Raw genomic sequence first — 23,663 nt, forward strand, 5'->3', positions numbered from 1 at the left:
CCATAAGTGTCAGAAAACACTGAGTTTAATGCATGCCAAGCTTCATCACTATGGCACAACTCCTTTCTAGTCAGGTTACAAACTTTTCAGCCAGTCTTCGTACTTTAGCGTCACCCTTTGTCTTGTTGTTAGCAGTGATCCTTCTCTTTTCTTTTGTTCACTGTTCTGTCTTGTGGTTCTTGCTTCCTGTCCTTGTGTTTCCCTCCTGTTTGATTGCACCATATACATGTTACCTGTGTCCTGTCAAAGTGTCCTTACCCTGTGTGTTTATGAAACTCTCAGTGTTCCTTTAGTCTTTGTCAGATCATTTATTATATGTCCTTCTGACTCTCAGCTGTGTTTTGTTCCATGAAAGTTTTGTTTCATCTCTTGGTTTTTCAAAAATACGCCTGTAGAATAAGCTTTAACACAGCACTTAAGTTTGAGAGAGCTTAAATAAGTATGCTTTTGATTACACTCGGGAATTATTTGGTTGTAAAATTCCTACAACTCTCCTCTTCTCTGGTTGTTGTGACCTGTTGATGACCTGTTTTAGTCCCAACAGATTCCCCATACAACACAAAACCTGCACACACACCGTTTATCTTCTGTGGGATCCCTGATGAAATATTTTGTGACAAATCCAGTGACTAACAAAGAGATTAGTCCCTAATCAGCAAATTAATCACGTACTCATTGGACGACCAGCAGCTGTGACACATACACTGGACAGTATCCAAGACAAATGAGTGAGTGTAGCCATGTGTGGGCTGTGGCTTTTTTCACAGTCATGAGTAAAGAGACTTTTTTCTTTTTAACTAAATAAAATATATATTTAAAATGCTGTTTTAGTACCTGTTGTTCTGCTCAAGGTTTCTGTCAGTTGAAGGAAGTCTGTTCTTACCACTGTAACTTTCTAAATGCTGCAATGGTCTCTCCTCGTGGTAGATTAAGATGGGATAAGAGTGGATCTTTAAGCAGAATCAAATCTGTCTAATCTCGATGTTAAGTCTGTGTAAATAAAATGAACAAATAGTGTGGCTAAGACCAGCTCTTTGAGAAAACATTGTGGAATAAATAAAGACTGAAAATCTTTTGTGGTTCCTGTTTATTTTGTAGTTCTTGCTCCCTGTGTTTCTAATTCAGTTTTACCTGTGTCTTGTTTCATCAGGCCTTTGTCAGATGATTTTTTTTTTTTACTTTTCTGGCTTTGATGCTTTATTAAATTTTTAGACTTTTTGTTGTGTGTTTTCTGATTTTTGTTTTATGTTTAATAACTATATTAGTATCATGCACATGAATGGTAGTCTGTCTCTGCTTGGCTGTGATGGGCTGGAGATCTGTTCAGGGTGTACCCCACTTTCTCCAACCCAATTACAGCTGGAATGGGCTCTAGCAAAAACAAAACGAGAAGCTGCAGCCATACTATCTTCAGCCTTGACACCAGTGTCTGATTGGCTGCAGAATTCCTGCTTACACCTAAACACCAAAAAGACTGTGTGCATGTTTTTCTCCCGTCAGCCAGCAGGGGGCCAGCAGCTGTGTGTTTTTGTCAATGAAGAGAGACTTGATGTGGTGGAAAAATGTAAATACCTTGGTGTCATTTTTGATTCCAACCTGACTTTTAAAGATTCAATCTGGCAAATTTTCATCATATAAGACCCTTTCTCACTACACACTCAGCTAAGGCTTATATACATGCAATGATTTTCTCTCGTGTAAAGTACTGCAATACAACCTGGTCACATACAACCTCAAGTACAATGAAACCAATCATATCTCTCTTTAAGAAGGCAGTAAAAATACTTGTCTGGAAACCATTTCATTTTCTTTATGGCAATTTCAGTAGTAAGTATAATATTTTAAATTTTGCCCCTTACCAAATAAACTCTGTTTGTCTTATTTTAAGGTATTGAATAGACTTGCTTCCCCATCATTAAATGATTTTATTCAGAAAAAAGACACCAGCAGACTGCAACATACCAAGGCGTAGGACAGGGTTTAGCCAGAGGGTGGCGTCTATTAGAGGAGCACATTCATGGAACATTTTACCAGCACAGACCAGAGACAGTGACAACTATTTAACATTTAAAAAACAAATTTAAACATTGGTTGAAAACAAACCGGTCATGTAATCACACATAATGTTCATCTCCTCCTCCATTACTGTTGATGCTGCTACTGAGAGCTTGATGTTACCTGTTTTTAGACAGATTGGGAGTTATCCGTTGTTTACACATTGTGTTGATCTTGTTTGTTAAAACTGCGTGTTTTTTGTTTACTGTCTGACAGTGTTTTTACTTTATTTTTTTTCTGTTTGATCACTTCCCTTGGAACAACAGATTAAATTTAGCTATTGTGCTAATTCCAGCATATTTACAATGGCATGTATAACACAGTTGTTGATTAGTGTGCACTGTCCTAATCAAATAAATAAATTAATTAAAATCAATTAATTAAATCACTGGTTATTTATATTTCTGGTCACCACTGTCTGCAGCAGTGCTTCAAAAATTTACCACATCACCACTCAGTTTGCCACAGCTGCACTTAACGAACAGAATATTGCTGTTACCAAAATACTTTTTATGTTTCTGTAATGGTGTGTGTGCAAACTCTTAAATCACCATTCTATTTATAATGCCAAAATATAGTTATTTTTGTAGGGTAGTAGGGGTGTTTGACTGCTATATTTTAGTTACTAACTTTGATTCTTTCATTCTTAATCAGAAAGATGTGTCCTAGAGTTTTATTTTTTACTCCTGATTATTTTATTACTTCTCAAAAAACTCTAGTGTCTCAGCTCAAATGTGGGATTGAAAATGTGTATTCAGTTTGAAATTCATCACTCCTGTTCAAAATGATCAAGAATAGGGAACTCACTAAAAAAGAAGGAGTTTGAATTAAAGCTCCTCATGATGCTGGATCTCTTTCTTGCTTTTCTTGGCGATCTAATGAATTTGCTAAAAATTGTAGATTTCACCTCCTTTGCGCTGGCTGGGGTAAGCAGGAGGATCCATCTGTCACAAACAGTTCTCCTCCTCACTGGTATCCTGAAAACAGCCGTGAGTATGTTGGTTTAGGCAATAAAAATGGGAAGTTTCAATGGGGGCAAACGTCAGTTTTTGGAACCTGCCTCAAGTGGACACCTGAGGAACTGCAGCTTTTTGCACTAAGTATTAGCTTTATTACCTGGCAATGGTTTGGGCCACTTAGATTTAACCCTCTGTATTTATTCATAACTGGCATTCTCTATCAATTGAAAGTCAAAATACTCACTAAAAATATAAGTGACTGTCAAAAGACTGCATTTACAAACCTTGAATAACTCCTGTGGAAATATTCTTATTTACCCTTATCTTCCAGGTGTTTCTGTCTCAAGGTATGTTTAATGCCATAGCAACAAACAAATGGAGATATTGTTTACGCACTGCTGACGTTTTTTTTTGAGTGCATGTTTGCTTAAGCTCAGAAAACCCACAATCTGAATCCACAGTGCAGCTCCTCCATGGTCTCAGTATGACGGGAACCCGCCCTCACCTGCAGGGTGCAGAGTGTTTGTATCACAGCCAGGAAATGAGCACCACACCTTCAAGCTGCGTAACTCAAATCAAAGCTTGTAACAAGGCTATCTGCGATAAGAAGATCAAACCTGTAGATAAGAGATTTATAAGTGCCCTGTGGTTATTGAAACTTGAGTTAAATATGTGCAATAAATATCATGAATTTGTAGAAGAAGGAAAGCGAGAGACTGATTTGGACACTTTTCTTTTATTTGACAATACAGAACATTGTTTAAAACTGGCACATGACCAAAGTTGAACAAAAAGTTGGCAGAGTTTGCTCATCTGGCCTCAACACGTTAGTATCATCACTTACAGCTACTGTTAACATCGTAAAACAACCTGACGTCCGACACGTGAAATGAATGGAAGGCCAATAAATTAAGGGACAGACTTTGAATTAGAGGCTGTTACTCTACCCCCTGGTGCTCTATACTGCTGATAATGTGGGACACTGCACACCACAAGGGACACTTTGAATGGTTTGTTTATCATGAACATCAAGGCAACTTGGATTACACTGCAGAGATAACAATAAGGCACCCTCTCACCTCTACTGATGATCAGTGAGTTCGAGAAATGACACACATCAATGATTCCACAGACATCTGGACAATGTTAATACTTAGTCTTCATATATTGTGCTTATGACTGTAACACTTAATCCGCTGTTATATGTGAGTTAGTAAGTGTAACCAAATATACGGGAAGATAGTGTTTGTTTCAGGTGTGTGGCAGTTTAAGAAGCCACACAAAAAGTCTTGTGCATCTTTCAGTTTAACTCTACTTCAAGCTCAAGTTTCTGTTATTTCGTCCACATTTCCACATCTTCACAGTAAAGCAAAACTTAAATGATTGAAATGAAAAGCCCTTCATTCACACCACAGATCCAGTGCATGAAAACTGAGGCTGAGTTCTACAGTAGGTAGGTAGTCGTTCTGCAATGCACACAGGCGTGCTTGGCAATGTCTGAGATAAGCTGGAAATTTATGCCCCCTTGTGGTTGTAGCATAAAACTGTTTCACATTGGCTTTTTCTCCACAGGGTGCATGTGCCTTTGACTTTCTCACATACATGCCATGTTACAAAAAAAAAATAATAATAATAAAAATAAAAAAAACATGTCATACTTATCACTGGAAAACAAGCGTTTCATAAACTGAATGCAGTTGTACTATGGGATAGATCTGAGTCGTGGGTATATGGAGATCAAGGGATGTCCGCAAACTGCTTGCAGAGCTGTGACAGCTTTACTTATCGTTGAGTTTCACAAATTACATATTAGTAAGCATATGATACTTTTTTCTTCTTAATTTAAAGCTACATATATTCACCTATCCCCAGTTGCCTAGATGCACACCTATATGCAGCACATTGGCTCTCTATTCATCTTATCTAGCATAGGTAATGTTATATCCTTCATGACTTTTTGCTAACTCAATCCAATTCTCTGACAGAGATCATAAAAACTTAAAGACATCTCTCTTTGAAGTACTTTCATTACTTTAAAATAGCAGTAGTTGCTCATCATTTAAAACCAAATTAAATCGCAAACATTTATGTACACTAGTTTGAATAAATATTACTGATTTATTTGGCCTTCCTTGATAAATTTCTTGTACTTTTCTGAAAGTTTAACCCCATTATTTTGTTTCAACGACTTTGAAATAGTCTATGTTTTTATGCGCTAATGGGTGAGACTGACCAAATTAACATCCCACAGGACTCTGATGCTTACACTGCAAAAAACTGAAATCTTACCAGTTGTCCATGTCTTATATTTAGTATAACTGTTTTAATAGACTCAATTTGAGCCACATTCACCTGAAAAGCCCAGAGGAGTCCTAATATCTTCTTATTTCGAGACATTAAAATTCTAAAACTAGGCTAAAAAAAAAGAGTAAAATTGAATTTTAGGTAAGCTGTACACAGCTGTAAAATGTTAACTGAGTCGGCAGCAAATGTTAGTTTTTAGAGCCTGCCTCAAGAGGACACCCAAGGAAGTGCAGCTATTAGGACTTGAGTATTAGTTTTGTTTCTTACAGTTTTTTCAGTTGCTTTGGTTAATATGTCAGATCAGAATTGAAATTCTCAAAACTACTTGTTCAATCATCACATTACTGTGTCACTTGTGCACTTCAAACAAGCTAATTTCTTTGAACAAGTTGCAAATGCTTTAGGTTTGCTGTTTCCTACATTATCAACTGCTTATGTCATGTTGATAAAAATGGATTATCACGGGTCTCTGTTGAATAGTCTCACCCCCCATGACATTTAGTCATTAACTGTTACATGTACATTAACTGTCTAAGTCTTCACATGCAAAAGGTTGAACAAGTTATCATAATATGTCAAGCATCTTTCCAAACAATTTCATTAGACTTTATACTAAATCTGTCTGAATTGGTGAATTGCTCTCTGGTCAATCTTGACTTTCTCTAACAAATAGAAATGTATGAAGCATCAGATCAACCAATGATCAACCAGTTTTCCTAAAACGAAGCTCAAAGGTTAATCTCCTGAACCACCAACCGGCAAGTATGATTGTGTACTTCCCTCTGTACAGACAGTGGCAACAAGTTTTCTGTAAAAGGACAATAAAGATCTATCACACTGGTGGACCATGTTCTCAATCATAAGCTTACAATGGCCCAGGTTGGTTGAAGGATGCAGCCAAAAGTTGGGAGGACAACTGTGTCCTCAATCATTCAGACTTTTTGTGGACAGAGAAGATCTTAGTTGTGATGTTTTTTCTCTAAAGAGCCTGCCCTATGTTTACATTTCTAGTTTTTGTTTTGCTTTGTTTTTCCTTTGTGCTATGCAGCGCCTTCTTCTTCTTTGCATATCACAATGATAGGGTCAGTCAACAAATTACAGCAAAAACAGTGAAAGTGAAAATGTGAATTTTGTCCAGTCTCTTGCAATCAATCTCCCACATACACTAAGATGTAACTTACAATTTATAATTTACAATAATTGTCATCAAAACTTTAAGCATAGTTTAAATTGGAACGTCCTTCCAGAGTAAACTGTTATACTGACAACATGACTCAGCAATTTGACTGTCCTATCCATACACACTGACACGAGGACTCATCATTCACTGACACAGATACTTCCTTTTGAGAGATGAACTAAGAATTTATCCAAAGAGACTAGCTTTTGCAGGTAATCCATGGTGTTTTGCTATTTATACAAACTGTTCAGAGAAATGCACTAACTGTTTTGCAAATGGTGAGGATGATAGGAAAAAAGTACCAAAGCGAGCAAGAAAAACTGTAGCAGTGGAATGGGCCTCTTGGATTCAACTCTGTATTTATTTGTTGGGTCGAAATATTTAGAAAAAACTAAGAGACTGTCAAATAAATGCATTTGCAAATGTAGAATAAATCTTGTAGAAAGAATCTTATTTATACTCATGTGTTGAATGTATTTCTTTCTTCAAGCACTTTTTTTGTGTAAAAGAAACTAACAAATGGAGGCAAATGTTGGCAAAAACTGACCTGTCAAGTTTATCATGATAAAAATAATGTCTTCTTACAGGAAACACACAAGTACACTTTACTACCCAATTGTTATTTTTTTTTTAACTCTTTACAAACATTCTTACCTAATTTCAGACTTTTAATATCTTAAAATAAGAAGATATAAGAATTCTTCTGGACTTGTCAGGTGAATATGGCTCATAAGACAGTTTTTTTTTATACTAAGACAAACATTTGCTTGGATTCCAGTTTTTGAAGTTTAACATGGCCTTTACAAATTCCATGTACTTATAGTTTCTGCATATAAAAACGATTTCATGTTAAACTAAAAAAAAAAGCACTAAGGGAAAGCTGCAAAATTCTGGGTCATTCACAACAAAGCGATACAGTGTTCTACAATGTTTAAGAAACAGCTTGTAAATAATATGCATGTTACTCACCAACTAGCCAGTTTCAAATTAGTGTAGCCTTGTTTTGGGGGGTTTGAAGACAAAAGTTAAAATTTCGGCTTTGTTGTGCAATTATCCAGACACATTCTACCCAATAAAAATATCTATTAACGACAACAAATGAGAAATCTTTGTTAGCTGGCTGTGTTAGCTTGATTCAAACAATTTGCATCTAAACTTCCACTATTCTCCAACAGAGCTGTACACATTCATTGTGTAACTAAAAGCAGCTTGAGATAGACTGTTAGTTCAGCTGATGTATCTCCAGTGTGGCTGAGTCTCAGAGCAGCACTCGTGTCTGATCATACCCACAGGATTCTGCTCCAGCATATTTTGCTCCCTCTTTCTTTTTTTTTTTTTGAAACTTAACACACCCTGAGGGAGGCTGGTTGTTGTTCTGATACAACCCAACACTCGCTCCCCGTGGGCCTGAGCACGAATATGAGTGCAGTATCACTTTAAAGACTGTGAATGTGTCTCTCTGTCCTCAGAAACTCGAGATGTAGAAAGCGGTTTAACTCGCTCTGTGTTCCTGGTGCTATCTGAACTCTGTCCTAGATAAAAATCAAAATTCAGTATAATGAGGCTGCATAAAAAAATATTCAAAAGCAGTGCATCCCTTTCTAGATTATAACACGTTAAAAGATTAACAGGTCCCACACATAATATGACTAATTCAATTCCCAGAGCAACTTTGGCAAAGAAAAAAAATAATTGGAGAAGTAATTCCAGTCTTGGCATGTTTTCAAGTAATAATGAAGCCCCTGGCAAAGCAGATGAAGGCGTTTGAGCTGAACGGTATCACTTCATCTCTCCAGCTGGAGGCTACAATCCCACATCTAGTGAGCACATCGGAAAAAAAAATCAACAATATGATTGAAAAAGGATTAGACAACACTGTGGTGTAAGCAGAGCTCTCCCTCAGCTTCATGTTAAAATATAAGCTAACCTTTTAGTTCTGCTCTAGTTTAAGGTTTAAAATATCTGCAGAATCAAACTTACAACATGAAACTGGTGTGAATCCTGATTCCGTTTCCCCATTCCCAAAAATCACCATGTATTCACATTCATTAACCCTTCAGTGTTGACCTCTGTAGTGGACTCCACTTCATGTTTGCATTGAAAATTAATGAGCATTTAAAACAATCACACTTCAAAAAAAGCTACTCTAATAAAATATGATGAAAAACAAAATGATCTTCCATTTTTTTAAAACTGGACCCAGTGCTATAGTTTACTTAGCAAATCCCCACAGTGCAGAACCAAAGGGTCCCCAGGGTGGAGCCCTGTGGTCCACCTACCCCCTCGCTGTGTGCTGGGCTCCCAGCAGGGGGCGTTTGAGGTCCCCGTGCTGATGGCGTCTGGACATGGCAGCAGTCACCATCATGAAGCTGGTCCTCATACCTTCATTTCAGCTTGTCTTCTGTGGTTCAATGTGCAAAGTGGGCCACACTCCGCAGAGGAACTGGAAAACGCAGAGAAAACAAGAAAATCATTCAATTTAACAGTCATTTCAAATAAGTTGTACCTAATATATTGTGGATTTGAAGAGACAAACATACCTTCACTTTTGGTCTGTACTTGAGGTAGGTTGTCCTGATCTGCAGGCTGGAAAAGATATAAGATGTTTATCAACTCACCCCATTACAGAAGGGATTACCTCAATTAGCAACAAATCAGTCAAATAGAATTTTTGCTTGTTGCAGAGTAATAAATATATCAGTTTTTCATAAACCTGTGCAGCGCTGATCCTTACATGAGTCCTGGTTTTCAGGGACTCTTTACTTGACTTGGACTTGGGCATTGATGACTAGTAAGTTAGGATTCTGGGTCCCTATGCATGTCCAGCCATTAGCAAGGAAAACAGACTGCCTGTACTAACAGTGAAAAATTGATCAGCAGTATGCATGAGCCAAGTTAACAGCCCCAAAGAGTGTTCAACAGAGGTATACCCCATCATTACAGGCGCTAACGGCAGGACAAGCGCGCCTGTTCAGCTGTTTAAAGGCGGAAATTGTGCAATGCGTGACATTTTAAGACAAGATATGCAAAGACAGTGGGTAATCCCTTGGTGATGTGTAGCCAAACAGTAAATTTAGATTAAGGAGAAAAAACATTTTTTCAGTTAACAGATGAGACAAGGGAGGCAACTTTAGTCTCAAACCAGTGAGGCTTGCTGCCGTCAGTGCTTTCATACGTCTGGGCCCTCCAAGATGTGTGTTGTGAAATGTTGGAGTTCATCAAACAGCTGCTTGTAGAATTATTAGTGGAGTTACTGAGGTGTTGCTGCAGTGCTCGTTCCTCAACACAGCTTTCATATAGCTTACTTTTTTTTAGGTTTTCTACTGTACATTCAGAAACACCACACACATTTATTCTGTTCAAGATCTTCATCCAAACGTTCCCTTTTTTTTATTATACAAGTGACTAGCTGATAAAAGTTGTTAGTCCATGTGTATTCTTTTAATAAAATGCCCATTTCTTCTGCTGAAAATTGTCTTTCTTGATCTTCTCTCAGTCACACCGCTACCGCTCGCCAGGTTTATTGTTGTTCATGAGTGGTAGGCATGCTGGTTTGAATTTGTTTGATGAGGTTTTCAAGGAGGTTCCCCTGAGTTTTGACGTTATCTGCACCTGCGCTGCTTTCATGGTGTAATTAGTTAACTGGCTAATAATCTGCAGTCGTGCATGGGCAGTTCCATAACAGTACGTTAGGACTAATGGTCCCGTTTATTTAATGACTGAACTTGCATAAGGCCCTGGTCAATATCTGGTTGGTTGCAGGTGATTTTGAGTTTATTTGACACTTGCAGTGATCGCACAACATCAGTAGTCACCTTGTAAATAAGGTAAATGAGGGATAAGTTGAGTTCAAAAAGGTCACACACAGTCAGTCCAGATTCATGCAGTCAAAAATTACCCCCTTCTTAGTAAACAATGATATTAATATTGGGGATCCAAGGCAGTACTGAATGTTGGTGACCCGAATACAACAATGTCTTAACAATAAAGATATTTCATTGCCACTATAACTAAATATCAAATGAAGCAGACTTTCATTCAAAAGCAGAGATGATGATATAACCATGAAAAAATGAGGATCAAACAAAATAAAAATCACTTAGATTTGTGCGTAAATATATGATGACAAAAATGGCAATGACCTTAATCACAGAAAATATCACATGAAAAAAGATGGACCGAAAAAAAACAGTTTGTGACACAGAGGCAGAATCAGGTTCTCTGTGGCAAACCATCGTTTGTAAAGATTACCTGAGGAGTATGTGCAGGTAGGATCCCAGGCCTGTGAGAACATGCCACCAGGCGTGGAACTGTGTTACTGCTCCAACAACAGGAGGAAGGTTATATCTGGCATTTCTGAAATGGGAACAAAAGTTTATCAAAGAATTTTTGTGAGCTGTCAGAAATAAATAGATTAAAAAGTAAAATATCACAACAAACTTTACACACTAATGTTTTCATAGGTTTGGTCTCAGGATTGTATTTGGACCAAAAGCTCAAGCTTGCCAAAAGCTCGCATCATGAACATCATGTATTCAAACTAAAGACTTCATAATAAATGGATGTCATTTTTGTGACATCACCAATTTGTGTCTAAAACTGAGTTTTGAAGCCCATCATCAACATAGCGCCAGGATTCTGAAAGTAACTTTTTGCACTTGATTGAATGTCACTAATGTCTTTGGTAATTTATCGTGCGCACTCACTCACCTTAATGCGCCACAGTAGAAATTGTCCATGTTCCAAAAGAAGAACCCCAACAGGAAGATCCCCAACGCGGTGTAACACAGAGGTCTGAGCCACGGATACACCCTATCACCAAAACAAAAATAATTAATCGAAGAAAACACAAGTCACTTATTTTATCATACAGAGGCGATAATTTCTTTCATGTTTCAATGTTTTATCATTTCCATAAAGTTGGTCATTTTAGAAAACTCACCATGTAACAATGTAGATGGATCGTATCACCAGACACGCTACGAGAGTACCGTACATGACCTGAAGGAGAACGACACAATAATGGAGAAAAATAATCAAACTTTTGAACTACTAGTTCAAAGTGAGCTAGCTTAAAGCCAGAGACCATTCAAAACGTGAGAGAAACGTCAGAGACATATCATCTCTTAGTTTCTTGAGAGGTGTTTTAAATCTCAAAGAGCTTTGAAAACTCTCACTAAGCTGAATTTTTGTAATCAGTTCACAAACAGATAAAGAGATGGCGCTGAGCCGGGTCCTTGGTAAACAGCCGCTTGTTACTCTCCTCAACTACAATCCCAGATATGCAAATTTATACCAATATCTTGTACTTCAGTTCTTATTACCAAATTGATTTTTTTTTCAGCTAGCTCTAAGTGGACATTCAAAATAAACAAACAAAATAAAATAAAAAACACTTTAAAAAGAATAAAGTATTGAATCTTGAATCTGTTTGGCAGTCTCAAGAAGTCAGGGCTTCAGTTTATTGCTGTTAGCCCCCTTGTGTTTCGATTCCTTTAGTGCTAATTTCAATTTCAATATTTTGACTGAAATACGCAGAGCTAAAATTTTCACACACATCTCTTCCTATCACTTCCTCCATGACTTGTGAGTCAAGCTGCTTTGGCACAAACTCACAGTTTCCTGAAAATTTATCAGGAAATATCACAGTGTCTTTTAAGAATCTTCATACAGTAGAACTGTTAAGTTAAAAGTCTTGTAAAAATATTTTGAAAATCATTAGGATAGTTGGCTAATAACCATAGTAACTAAATTCTTTCTTGTCTGACCCAGTGAGAGCAGGTAGATGGTGAATAACAGGGGATCAAGGATGGCACCCTGTGGAACCCCACATGTAAAGGGGGCACTTGAGGGCGAGGTTTGACAGATTGTTACTCAGAATAATCTATTTGTTTGGCTTATTGTGAACCACTTCGGTGACACATCATTAACTCTAATAAATGAACCAAAATTTTATGATTGTCAATACTGAGCTTAGAGTAGAATTAAAACAGAGAAACTGAAGGATCATTAACCAGGGCAGTCTCTGTGCAGCAGAAATAAACACACTGGTTTAAGTTTTTTGAAAACTTTCATCCATTAAAGAGGTCAGCTGTTTGGGGACAATTCTTTCCCAAAACTTAGAATTAGGCCTGAAATTGGGATTAAGTGAGTTTTCTTTAGAAGTGGATAAACAGACATGTTTGAAACCAGAAGGAAACCTGAAACCAGAGGCAAAATCTGTCTCAACAACAGCCATAAGGAACCACAAAAGAAAAATCTGGCTCATGTCGAATTGGAAGCCAGCAATTACACCTAAGGACTTGGAAAAGGTAAAACTTGAGACTCAAAAATGCTGATGTGTAGGTTAGAGTGAGGCTTAACAGGAAGCTTGTAGTGGGATAAGGCCCTGGTTTCTTTCAGAACATAAATAAACACACTCAGACAAAAGGCTGGAAGCATTCAGCACAAGTGAGAGGATGCAAGTAACTGGGTCATGAGCCTCGTCCTGGTGTTGATCGTGTTCAGAATACAGGGTTCACATGCACACTGAGAGATCTGGTTATTCATTTCCCTGTAAACAAGATAGCATTCATAATACTGGTTTCTGATCATTGCAACATACTTAAATATTTGTTAATCTACTTCACCAATGTCGATTTTTTTTTTTTAATTCAACCCCTGTGGCTTTTTGTAGGCAATGTTGCATTGCAGTTGGCACCAAATGACAAATACAGACAAATTTAACACATTTTCAACAATAAAAAAAGAAGTATTAGCATTTTGATGTTTAAACTTCCAAATAAATTTAATTCTTTTCTTACCAACAGACAAAACTCAGCTCTTGTGTTGCTCTAGTGTTTAGACACACTGTGACACCAGTTTTTTGTTTTTTTTATTTGCTTATGTGTCACTTTCTTAAGCCACACCTGCACACATAGTCTGAAGCTGTCAAGAACACAGTAACTTCTTATCTTTTTCTGAGTCCACCAGGAGGCAAAATCTGGTCACTCAAAACCAGGATAAGGTTTTCTCCTGGTTCCATGCTGTTTACATGCGCACACACACTAAAACAGGATAATTAAAAACCTAATCAAACCATAATACTGGAGTCCATATAAGGACAATCCATGTTAAAGAAGAAGAACAGTATCAAACACAAAGTGATTGTTCAACTCTCTCTTTCTGCTAGCTTCTTTAGATTGAACAGGATCACCATTATCAGTCTCCATAAGAACCAGTGTAGAGCCCAATGATTACTAAACACAGCCAGCTCGTGAGAGTAAACACAGACAGCACTGTCGCATTGTCCCCGCCATTGTGAAGAAACACACACTGACTGTGAAACTTAAAGCAGGTAAATGACAAACGCTGTGTTTAAGAGAAGTGGCTGGGTTTCTGTTGTATGGAAAGGTTGATGTAGTAACCATTAAAGATTGAGATTCAAGTTCTTCCCAATGCAATGTAGTGTAAACAGTGGTCTCATCCAATTTTAATGGTCAATGAATCTCTGTGACTTTAAATCCTTAACCTTTACAAATGTTATCTAAATGTAAACTAACAGTCTTTTTGATATTTCATTGTGCATACCTGCCTTCATACTTTATGTTTGAAAACCCACATGAACTCAAAGGTCTGCATGCTGTGTGGCCAAGCCCAATGTTTACACAAGGTTCATGGGACTCGAGGAAGGCTGACCCTGATAGCAAACAACAAGGGATGTGAGCCAGGTGAGCAACACACACAGCACTCCCTTACCTGGTGAAAGATCGGCTCCTTCCACTGTAAATATACCTACAAGACAAATACAAGAAGACAAAACATTTATTTCAGTTTATTCAAAATGTGTCCTTTAAGGGAGACTACTGTTGTTAATGCAAAGAACACACACTCACCAGAGTGACAGACACACTGAAGAACAACAATAATGCAATAGGAATAAAGCCAATCTTGTTCGGCTGTTTGAAGCACTCATATCTGAAAAAGAAAGCGGCTGTTTATTCATACATTCATCTTGAAAAACCATTGCCCAACCATGCCCTTCAGGGTTTGATAAAGTTGTCTGAATCTGAATTTGAATCATTGATAGTTGAGTAAACAAATGCAAGGTTGCATTTGTCACACATTATGAAAAAAATCAGGATTCTGTCTTCTGGACAGTACAAAAGTAAATGACATTGAGCTTTTCATTTGTAAGGAAAGGCAGAAGCAAAATGATCTTAAACCTGTGTTCTTTCAAACATCCAGCAAAGAGAGACTTTGATAGTTCTACAACAAAGAACTGAAGGAAACAAAAAGACATAAACTCCGGATTTATTGTTCCAAAAATAACTCACAACAAAGCTTTTAATCATTCTGCTCAATCCTGGCAAACTCTTTTTTGGCACTGGCAGGGCTCAACTCGGTCAACTCGACCCGCTTCATTGTCCTGAGGAGCAGCTTAACAGATTTGGACAAGACCTCTATGAGAATGTAGGATCCAAGTAAATCAGCCAATTCATATCAACATTTAGGAGAGGACAACAAACTAGATTATTTTAATAAAAAATAGCTAAGAATCACTTTTCAAAAGAAGCTTCATGTAGAGCCCAGCACTCTTCAGAGATCTAGTCTCTATGCAGAGCCCTAACAACAGACAGGGCTAAACACATGCCAAATAACTCGGCCCTCTCATGGATCAGACCCAAAGGGTCCTTTGTTTCAGGAGTAAGCAGCCTTTGTGTCACAGACACTCTGGACCTCAAACTTTTCTTTTTTGGAGTCTGAGGTTTGGGAGCCAGCACTGCACTGAGAGCTTAGTCTAAAGAACCAGGTTACAAGCACTAGCATTTCTAAGTTACTAACTCTAGGCAGTAGGGTTTGGTAGATGCTTGGAAAGTCAGACTAAAGTTCCAGAGGAACTCTGTGGACAAGGAAATCTAAAGACTCTTTCTGTTGAGGTGCTTGCTGATTTGCAAAGGTGTGGAAAAAGGTGTATGAAGGTGTTTTAATTGCTGCAGATCTGGTTACTTCAGAGGATGCAATCAACAGCCAGAACTGTTAAATGCCAAAATGCAAAATCTTGAACGATCCTTTAGTGTTCTTTAAGAACTGGTGGGTTTTGGGGTATTTAAACAGGACACAAAATTATTGACAAAGGTTGACCTATCACCAAAATTAATAGACCAGAAAGTGGAAAAACATTTAACTGGTCAGTCTGGAAGAGATTCCTGCAGAAAATGGATATCTAAATATTTAGAGCTGGTGCAAGACGACAGAGGCTTTTGGAGAGGAAATATTCTCATAACAGGCAATGTGAGATCTGAGAATAAGATGGATAAGCTAACAGGACTAGCCAGGAGTTGGATAGGGTATCAGGAGTACAGTTTAGTGTCCCTTACAGACCGTGCCTGCATCAGAATATTCCTGACCACACTGCAGTTTGATACCACGGCAAGTATGCGTCAGGTCCTCTTCAGACAACATGAATGAACCAGGAAAAGGTAATAGTTAAACTGCTTTTTTATTCTCCCCTTCATTTTATTTAAAAAATTTCTAAAACTCTGACATTTGTTACTTTTATTTTGCACTTCTGCCTCGTACTGGTATTGGTCAGGAAAACAGTGGTATCAAACATCCTGAGCGTAAATAACAGATGATGTCATCCCAGTCACATTACGCTTTGGCAACACATCTGCTGCCCAGATATTGAACTGTTATCTGTGGGCCCCGACCATATTACCTGCTCAGGGGATTCTTGTATGACATACTGGTGGCTGTTTACATCTCCATTCTGCAACCTGACAACAGCGTGTAACATTCTCAGCACTGTCACAACCAGACCGTAGACAGAGCAGGTGATATTTTATTTTGTTTTAGATTCTTATTGCTACTTAAATTTTCTTACTTTTCTGTGAACATCATGCAATGATCAATCACATTAGATTTGATCATCAGCTTCCTCCAGGAGTTTGGTTCCACATTGACTTAATTCACTCCAAAGCCACTGGTTCATGATAAACCATAGTTTTTTGAACATCAAGTGATCAGTAAAAAAAATTGTTGGTGTAATTTTAAGCCACAATCACATTATCTATTTCTGTTTGAATTAATAAAAAGATTCAGCTACTTACAGACAGTACACAAAGACACATGTGCTGTAAATCATTGGTAACTCATCCATCAACTGCAAATACAGAAAAAGAGAAACTGATAAATAAAACTGAGGGATCACATTTTCCAGCATGACTTGACACAAAATCATGGTAACAATACCTTGAAATTACTCTGTACACTATTATTCAGTTTTGCATGATAGATTTAAAGAAACACTTCAGCTCACCTGCATCTTGTACAGCAACGTCATGTGGAAGCACCAGGAACCAACACCAACAACTGTGAAACACACAAAGATAATACTGTTAAAGCTATGTTGTTACCTTAAATATGTAAACAAGAACAGTGTTTGTTTATTTTATCATTGAGCAGAAAACTATTGCGTATTTTTAACAGACGCACCTGAAAGTCCAAGGAAAGAGCAGATGTAGCGAAACTCAAGGCCGTCACGATACGTTTTGATGGCTCCATAAAGAGGGGGGAGAATTATGATCAGGTTGCTGACAGTGTTCCCTGTTAAAAAAAAGACATCAGAGATCAGTTAAAGCCTGAGGAGGACATATGAAGACTTGTTAATGCCTCCCAGATTGGATAATGTGAGAGCAGCCAGAGTTCAGGGGGACAGCCTGGGTTACATACTGAGTTTATGGTCATTTAAATAACCACATGATCTTATTATGAATGATATCTTATTACAGAAACCTGATCACTGCACTGAGAGTTCATACACACACTTCTGTGTCTATGTTTGCCCCCTCAACATGTGGATTTCCTGTTAGTGTAGCAGTCATAGCCCTTTAATATTTGGATCGTTGTTCATCTGTGACTGAAAAATCTTTAACTGTGAAAAAGAATTAATATGATTGTAATTAAGTTATTAATTACAGACATAGGCCAGGGTAAATGGGTAGATTTGAAATCACAAATTCAACAGTTTCAGTTTTTGTAAAGTCATGAGGTTAAAATACTCTATGAAATAAACTTTTACTGCATCACTAGAGCTAACAGTTGAGATATTTGTATAAAACGTGTGTTGCTGCTTTCATGGTAACATGGCCTTTAAATGATTTACATAACAGGCAAATTATAAGTGAATAAGAAAATAAGGGTAGTGATATATTCTAAAGAGGGGTATTGAGCTCTCAAAGGGTTTACTCAGTCCCTCTAGTTAGCCTTGTATTACCTTTATATGATTTACAGCTTTAAAAAAATCTCCATTTGTCTCAAACTGTTATTAAGAAAATCATCATTTCAGCTTTTGCCTGGACCACTTCCTTTAGGCTGCTGTCTCTTTAAGGCTCCTTGCTCCACAGCCCCCGACCTTCTGATTGGTCAGCCCTCTGATTAGCCTGTCAGGAGCAGAGCTATGGGCAGAGCTTGGTGTTTGAGGCCTACCCTGTCAACAAGTCATAAGCAGCTAGGAGACCCTCACATGATGTTATAATTTCAGCAAATCTCATGGAGATTTTGTGTTACTTTTGTAACTGTGGTTTACAGACAGGCATTATAACATTTAAAGATGTGGAAGTTTGAAAATCTGCACGTTTTATATGAATACCCAATGCTTCTTTAATATTCATGTTTAAAACATAGAAAAGCATAACACCCCTGCTTTGAGTGTTTTGATTCCTCTGGGAAAGCCCTAAATAAAACAGGTGATATTAAAGTCTGCTAACCAATGTAATGTTGTAGTTATTACCTTAAAGAAAATGATTTTTAGTCAGAAGATTTCCTCCTCTGCTGTTGTGCTGTTTTTCAGCTAGGATCATCATACTTCTACAAAGTCTCACTTCTTCATCCCCTGTATGTATTCTTTATGTTTTTACAGACGATTAATACAACACAAGGAGCAATCACATCACACATTTGTGTGAATCCCCTCCCTCAGGCCCGTACTGCATACTAACTGTGCTAGTGTTACACATCATCAGTCCACAGTGATGCCAACACAATAGTGCTCGACACAAATTCCAGTTTCGCTACTCGGTCCCGGATTAACTGTCAAGCTAACCAGGATATTTAATACTCTGAAAAGGTGTACTGCCGAAAAGCTGATTTCATACCCAACATAATGCTCTTTTTTATCTGCAGCTGTCTGATAACAGTCAAGGTGATCCTCTGGAGCCCTTAGATTGATAATCTCAAATTGTTTGGACTTTGGCTGCTGATAATGATTGCACAACATTTTGTCCAACATTTCAATGTCATCTACAAACTAAATGTGATGAGACGCCTTTATGCCCTCCCTCTTTCTACTATAATCATCTGCCGAGCCTTTAAAAACAGAGATAAAGCACAAAGCATGAATCAAACAAGGATTAGAGCCATGTCCACGTGTCTTTTTTTACATATACAGTGACACATTCCAGCTATTGTAACCTGCATCGCCATTCAAAGGCCAAACAAGTCTTCTGTGGCAGCAAACAATCACACAGCGAGGCCAGCGTGTGTCAGTTGAGCAAACAAAAGCTTCAACTGTCAGTATCCTGGATATGCTGTAGTACAGCAAACGCTTATGTACAGAAACATTTGACAAAAATAAATATGACTATAGAACGCAGCAGACAGCAGGCTGGCAATACTGTCAAAAAAGCAACCATCTGATTCAACTTTGACTCATTTGTGGAAGGTTTATCTTGAACTTACTCTTGCATCACAAAGTACCCAGAAGAACAAAACCAATATGGTCACATCAGCTGGTTGGTCCTTCATGAACAGTATATTGTAGTATATGTGTTCTCATTTAATAATGCTCATATTTAAAGCTCCTTTGAGGACTTTCAAACTGGTCTTGAAACAGACTGAAATAAAGCATGAAATGAACCATGAAGCCTTTTAATGACCTGTAAAACCAAACAGGCGATCCACAACACAAAAGGGAACTTCTATTTGGTAACTTTTAAGGCCTGTCATTGTTGTGAGGGGGTAGGTGTCAGACAAAACAATACACAGCTTTTTTTTCCTTTACTTTGTCTTCTTCACTTTAGTGATAACACTCCGAAAATTCGTCAAGGTAAGCTACCACATCAGAGAGTACTACTTTTGTATGTTCAAGTTAGAGTCTGCAGGATTTTCCCGCAAAAATAAAATGTCAACTTTTACAAGAATAATCCTGCTCAATCTGGGCCTCTATACATGAGTGTCAGTGTCTGCATCTGCCTTGGAACCTCTCCTCTGCTTGTATGTGGATGTTTTGGTTGTATTAGGACGTTTCTGTGCGGAGGGTACAGCACAGAGAAAGAAAAACACAACCAAAGTGAAACAAAACACTAAACAGATTAAGTTTTTTACTAAACAAGGGTGAAGATTGGCTCAAATTTCACTCGCTTTCGGGCACTTGGAGAGCAGCACGGGACAAAGAGTGATGTAAAGTGGCTTCCCGCTGAGTAGGTATGTGTCAAATAACCCAGTGATTAGCTTGTGCTTACATGCCAAGTCAGGTGCACGGCTCTTGGGTCTCTCCCGCGTAGAAACGCGGTGCTACAGGTGGTTGCTAAGCTGTGTTTACGTAGTCACGGTCAGAGGCAGTGGGTGTGCCCTGCTGCTGGCACTGAGCCAAGGAGGAGCCCAGTTTGAATGTTGTGTTTACTAACAAGTAATGAAAAAACTCTGCACACCCCACCTTTAAGAAAACAATCAGCAAAGTTTTATTTGCAGCTCTTTGCCCATAGGTGGCACCCAAATCAACACACACCAAAAGTCCCTCCAATAATCTTTTGAACAAAGACTCTCTGGAAGACCACTCAATCTTTTTGACAGCAATTTTGCATAAAGTTGAAAATGAAGGCAAGTTTTTCAAAATTAAGTTCTACTTTTAATATTAGACGGCAAGAAAACAAAAGAGAAAGTCCCCACTGTTTTGCAATTTGAAAAATTCCTTCTTGTTTGAAGGTACAGAGTGTAGAATAGGGAATACTTAGAAATAGCTAGTGGTCAGATTCAAAACAGAATTGCACTTTTCCTCACCCCTGCTGTAGCTGGAGTGGCATTTCAAGGACAAGAAGCTCCTGTGATGCATAATAATTGATCCTCTATTTAACTCTTTTTTTTTTTTTACCACCAACATCTATGAATACAAATTCCTCCAAGCACAACAACCACTCTTTTCTTCCTCTTCTTTGTCTGGTATCCCATGCATTTTTAACCAACCACTCACCAAATTATATTCAAAATGCATAATTTACTAGTTTGACCATTCAGTGCTGCTGTACAAATAGGGCAATGCAGGGAGGTGGCCTCCATTCCAGGAGACAACCATCCTTGGTAAAATAAAAAAGGCTCATTCTAAGTTATCAAACTAAATTATTGTATATTTAATTGATTACACTGTCCAGATCTGCTCAACTAAATGCCACTAAAATGCCTCACACACTAACTTTAAAAAAGGGGTATTGTGCTTTCTCAGATCTCAAATATGGATAAAATAACAATGCTGTATGTTCAGACATACAGCATTCATGAGACTTGCTGAAATGATGAAGTGATCCCCAAGCAGCAACCTCCAGTCTGGAAATATGAGACAGTGTGGAAGTGCTAAAATCTGCTGTTTCTCGAGTGTTCGCTTGAGGCTGGCTCTGGAAGTAACGGAAGTCACATACACACCAAGCCAAAAAAAGCCATTTTCAAAGCAGAAATTAACTTATTTACAGCCTGGTTCAAAAAACATCTCCTGTTTGAGTCGCTAATTTTACTACCAGCACCCACTGTACGGGGGGTGAAGTTTTTTCTAACTCAGCCGTTCAGAGGACATTAAGATCGCGAGCTCCCCCAATAAGAGGCACAGCTGAGACCGACAGGCACCCTGTAGCTGTAGGTGAAGCCCTTGCCACTAACAATATGGCTGCTATAGCCGATGTGCTTCATTTTCTGTTTCAGAAACAGACTGGTGACGTCGATGAGACTACGTCCATGTTTTAAACAGTCTATGGTGATCCCATAAGGATTTCCCAATTGGTTAATGGTACATTGGAAGGATGGGCCTCAAACACCAAGGTCTGCTTTTAGCTCTCCAGTGAGCTGGCCAATCAGACGGAAGGTTGTTTGTGGAGCAGCTGAAATGAAGAGTTTTCCGACAGAGGCTGAATTAAGGGTTTTCTAAAACATTAGTGTGAGAAAAATGTTATCTAAAAACCACAAAAAAAAACAATTCCTGTTCTTTATTTTCCCTTGTCCATGGCCTCAGTTTTTGCTTCAAACAATAAGAGCAGTACGGCATATGAATGCTGTGCACATAAATAGAATACAGAACCTTATCTCCATGAATTTCCATCTGAATAACAAATTACTGCTGCAACTTAAGATTCAAAGAGCTTCCTTTTGTTTTATAATTAGTGTGTTTACTGTACAGACAACTGTACATTGTTTAGTTGGCCTACATAGCCTCGTTCATTTCCAAGAGTTGCCTCAACACTAATGGGTAACTTGGCCATGATATTGGGGTCAATAGGTCACACTGATCCTGTGGGCTCATTAGAGAATCATAAATAATTAATAACATGGGTGACCAGGTGAAGTCTTATCACCTGTGAGTGTTGTTTCATTGACAGTTTACCACTTTTTAAAGCTCAGGCAGTCGCATTAACTTTCAAGCTTTTCATTTTCTGTACTGTATCAAATTATTATACACATCTCTACAACAATGACTGAGGAAAAATGGTAGTTTTAAATATTTCTCACAAACTTTATTTTTACTACTAAGGTTCAATGTGCTTCAAGAAAAAACATGTTCAATAGTAAGACAAAGCTTAGTACTCTTCAAAAGGACATTTCAGCATGAGGTCAACTGATTCCCGAACAGTGAGACACTAACCATGTCTACATCTAAGATAAAGGTACCTGAGAAACCAGTTTTTTATCGTTAGCCAAAGCAAAGAGGCGCTTTACAGTGGGGAGGAAACGTTTTATCAAGTCTGAAGTTTAGCCTGTGAAAGTCAAAGCTAAAAGAAGCACAGAGGACCTGTTCAAAACCTGCAATAAACATATATGAATGGTAACGCTGAATTGTGTCTTTGATAAGCTGAGCAGATGATGAGGTACAGTAAAGCTAACCTCTATGCAAAACAGGTTGACTAGTAATACAGTATATGGGAGGTGGACAGGTTGTCTTTTCCTCGTGAGAGCTTCTGTTTGTTTAACGCATTACAAGCTAATGTTAGCTTAACAGTTATCGTGCATTCCCTCGGCAGTTATAATAAAGGTTAAATACACTGTTATCGTTACGACTGCTGCTCCCACTTCATGTTTACTTCGTTCAGAGCCGACTGTACGCTACACCGTCCTCCCCGAAACTGCTCCACAGCGAAGCACACATTCACAGTTTGGACATGTACACAATGCAGTCACGTTTTACTTACAAAATTCAGCGATGTAATAAGAGACGACATAGTTTTCTTCACACCAGTCAATGGTTGAGGTCATATGTCCCCAGTATCCTCGTCTGTCCATATGGGGAGCCATGATGGAAGAGGAGGAGGACGCTGTGGGTACTAACGGATTTGTAGTCCCGTAACAGCTACCATACCAGCTCTCCTCCTCCTCCCTTACCCTCCTCCCCTCGATGACAAGACGGGTAACAAAGTCCGGGACGAAGCCTTAGCAGTAAATTACTGATAATTACAGCTTCCAACTGTCAGCACCGAGCAAAGAAGATGTGTTATTTACCTACCGTTTGTTAACTACGGAAGCCCGAGACGAACATGCACTCATAACGGAAAAGAAATGAATTATGATGTATGAAAGTGAAACTCAGTTTTCTCAAGACTCAACGAGTTTTTTTAAATGACCAAAAAAAACATAGAAAGAAACCAACCTTTTATTGTATTTATTTATTTATTTCTCCAGATAGTGGCAAGTTATACTGTATACTAGCTTTAAAATTACGAGATAAATAAGTCAAGAACTCAAGGAAAACAACCAGATACCAAGTCTTATTATTGGAAATGTTTGTAAAATGGAAACAAAATAATACTAAAACTAAACAAGACAAATAACAACTGAAAAACTGTTCTTGGTTTTGGTCAAACAATATCTCCGAGGAGCATACATGGATGCAAGAGAATATGTATATATATATATATAAATATATATATATA

At 38.1% G+C, this 23,663-nt stretch overlaps 1 protein-coding gene across 1 annotated transcript; it reads right to left on the reverse strand.

The window, feature by feature from the left end:
- Positions 1-3,742: 3,742 nt before the first annotated feature.
- Positions 3,743-23,232, reverse strand: acer3 (alkaline ceramidase 3). The gene is made up of 11 exons (XM_074672838.1): positions 22,926-23,232; positions 16,975-17,085; positions 16,799-16,851; positions 16,590-16,642; positions 14,373-14,454; positions 14,236-14,271; positions 11,441-11,499; positions 11,209-11,310; positions 10,750-10,854; positions 9,039-9,084; positions 3,743-8,941 (listed from the first exon to the last, which is right to left on the reverse strand). The coding sequence occupies exons 1-11, from the start codon at positions 23,026-23,028 to the stop codon at positions 8,888-8,890; spliced, it is 804 nt and encodes a 267-aa protein (XP_074528939.1). The 5' UTR covers positions 23,029-23,232; the 3' UTR covers positions 3,743-8,887.
- Between the last annotated feature and the right edge of the window lie 431 nt (positions 23,233-23,663).

Source organism: Halichoeres trimaculatus, unplaced genomic scaffold (genome assembly GCF_033239565.1).
Source record: "Halichoeres trimaculatus isolate MK-OKI-2021-1 unplaced genomic scaffold, fHalTri1.1 fHalTri1_scaffold_6, whole genome shotgun sequence".
NCBI lineage: Eukaryota > Metazoa > Chordata > Actinopteri > Labriformes > Labridae > Halichoeres > Halichoeres trimaculatus.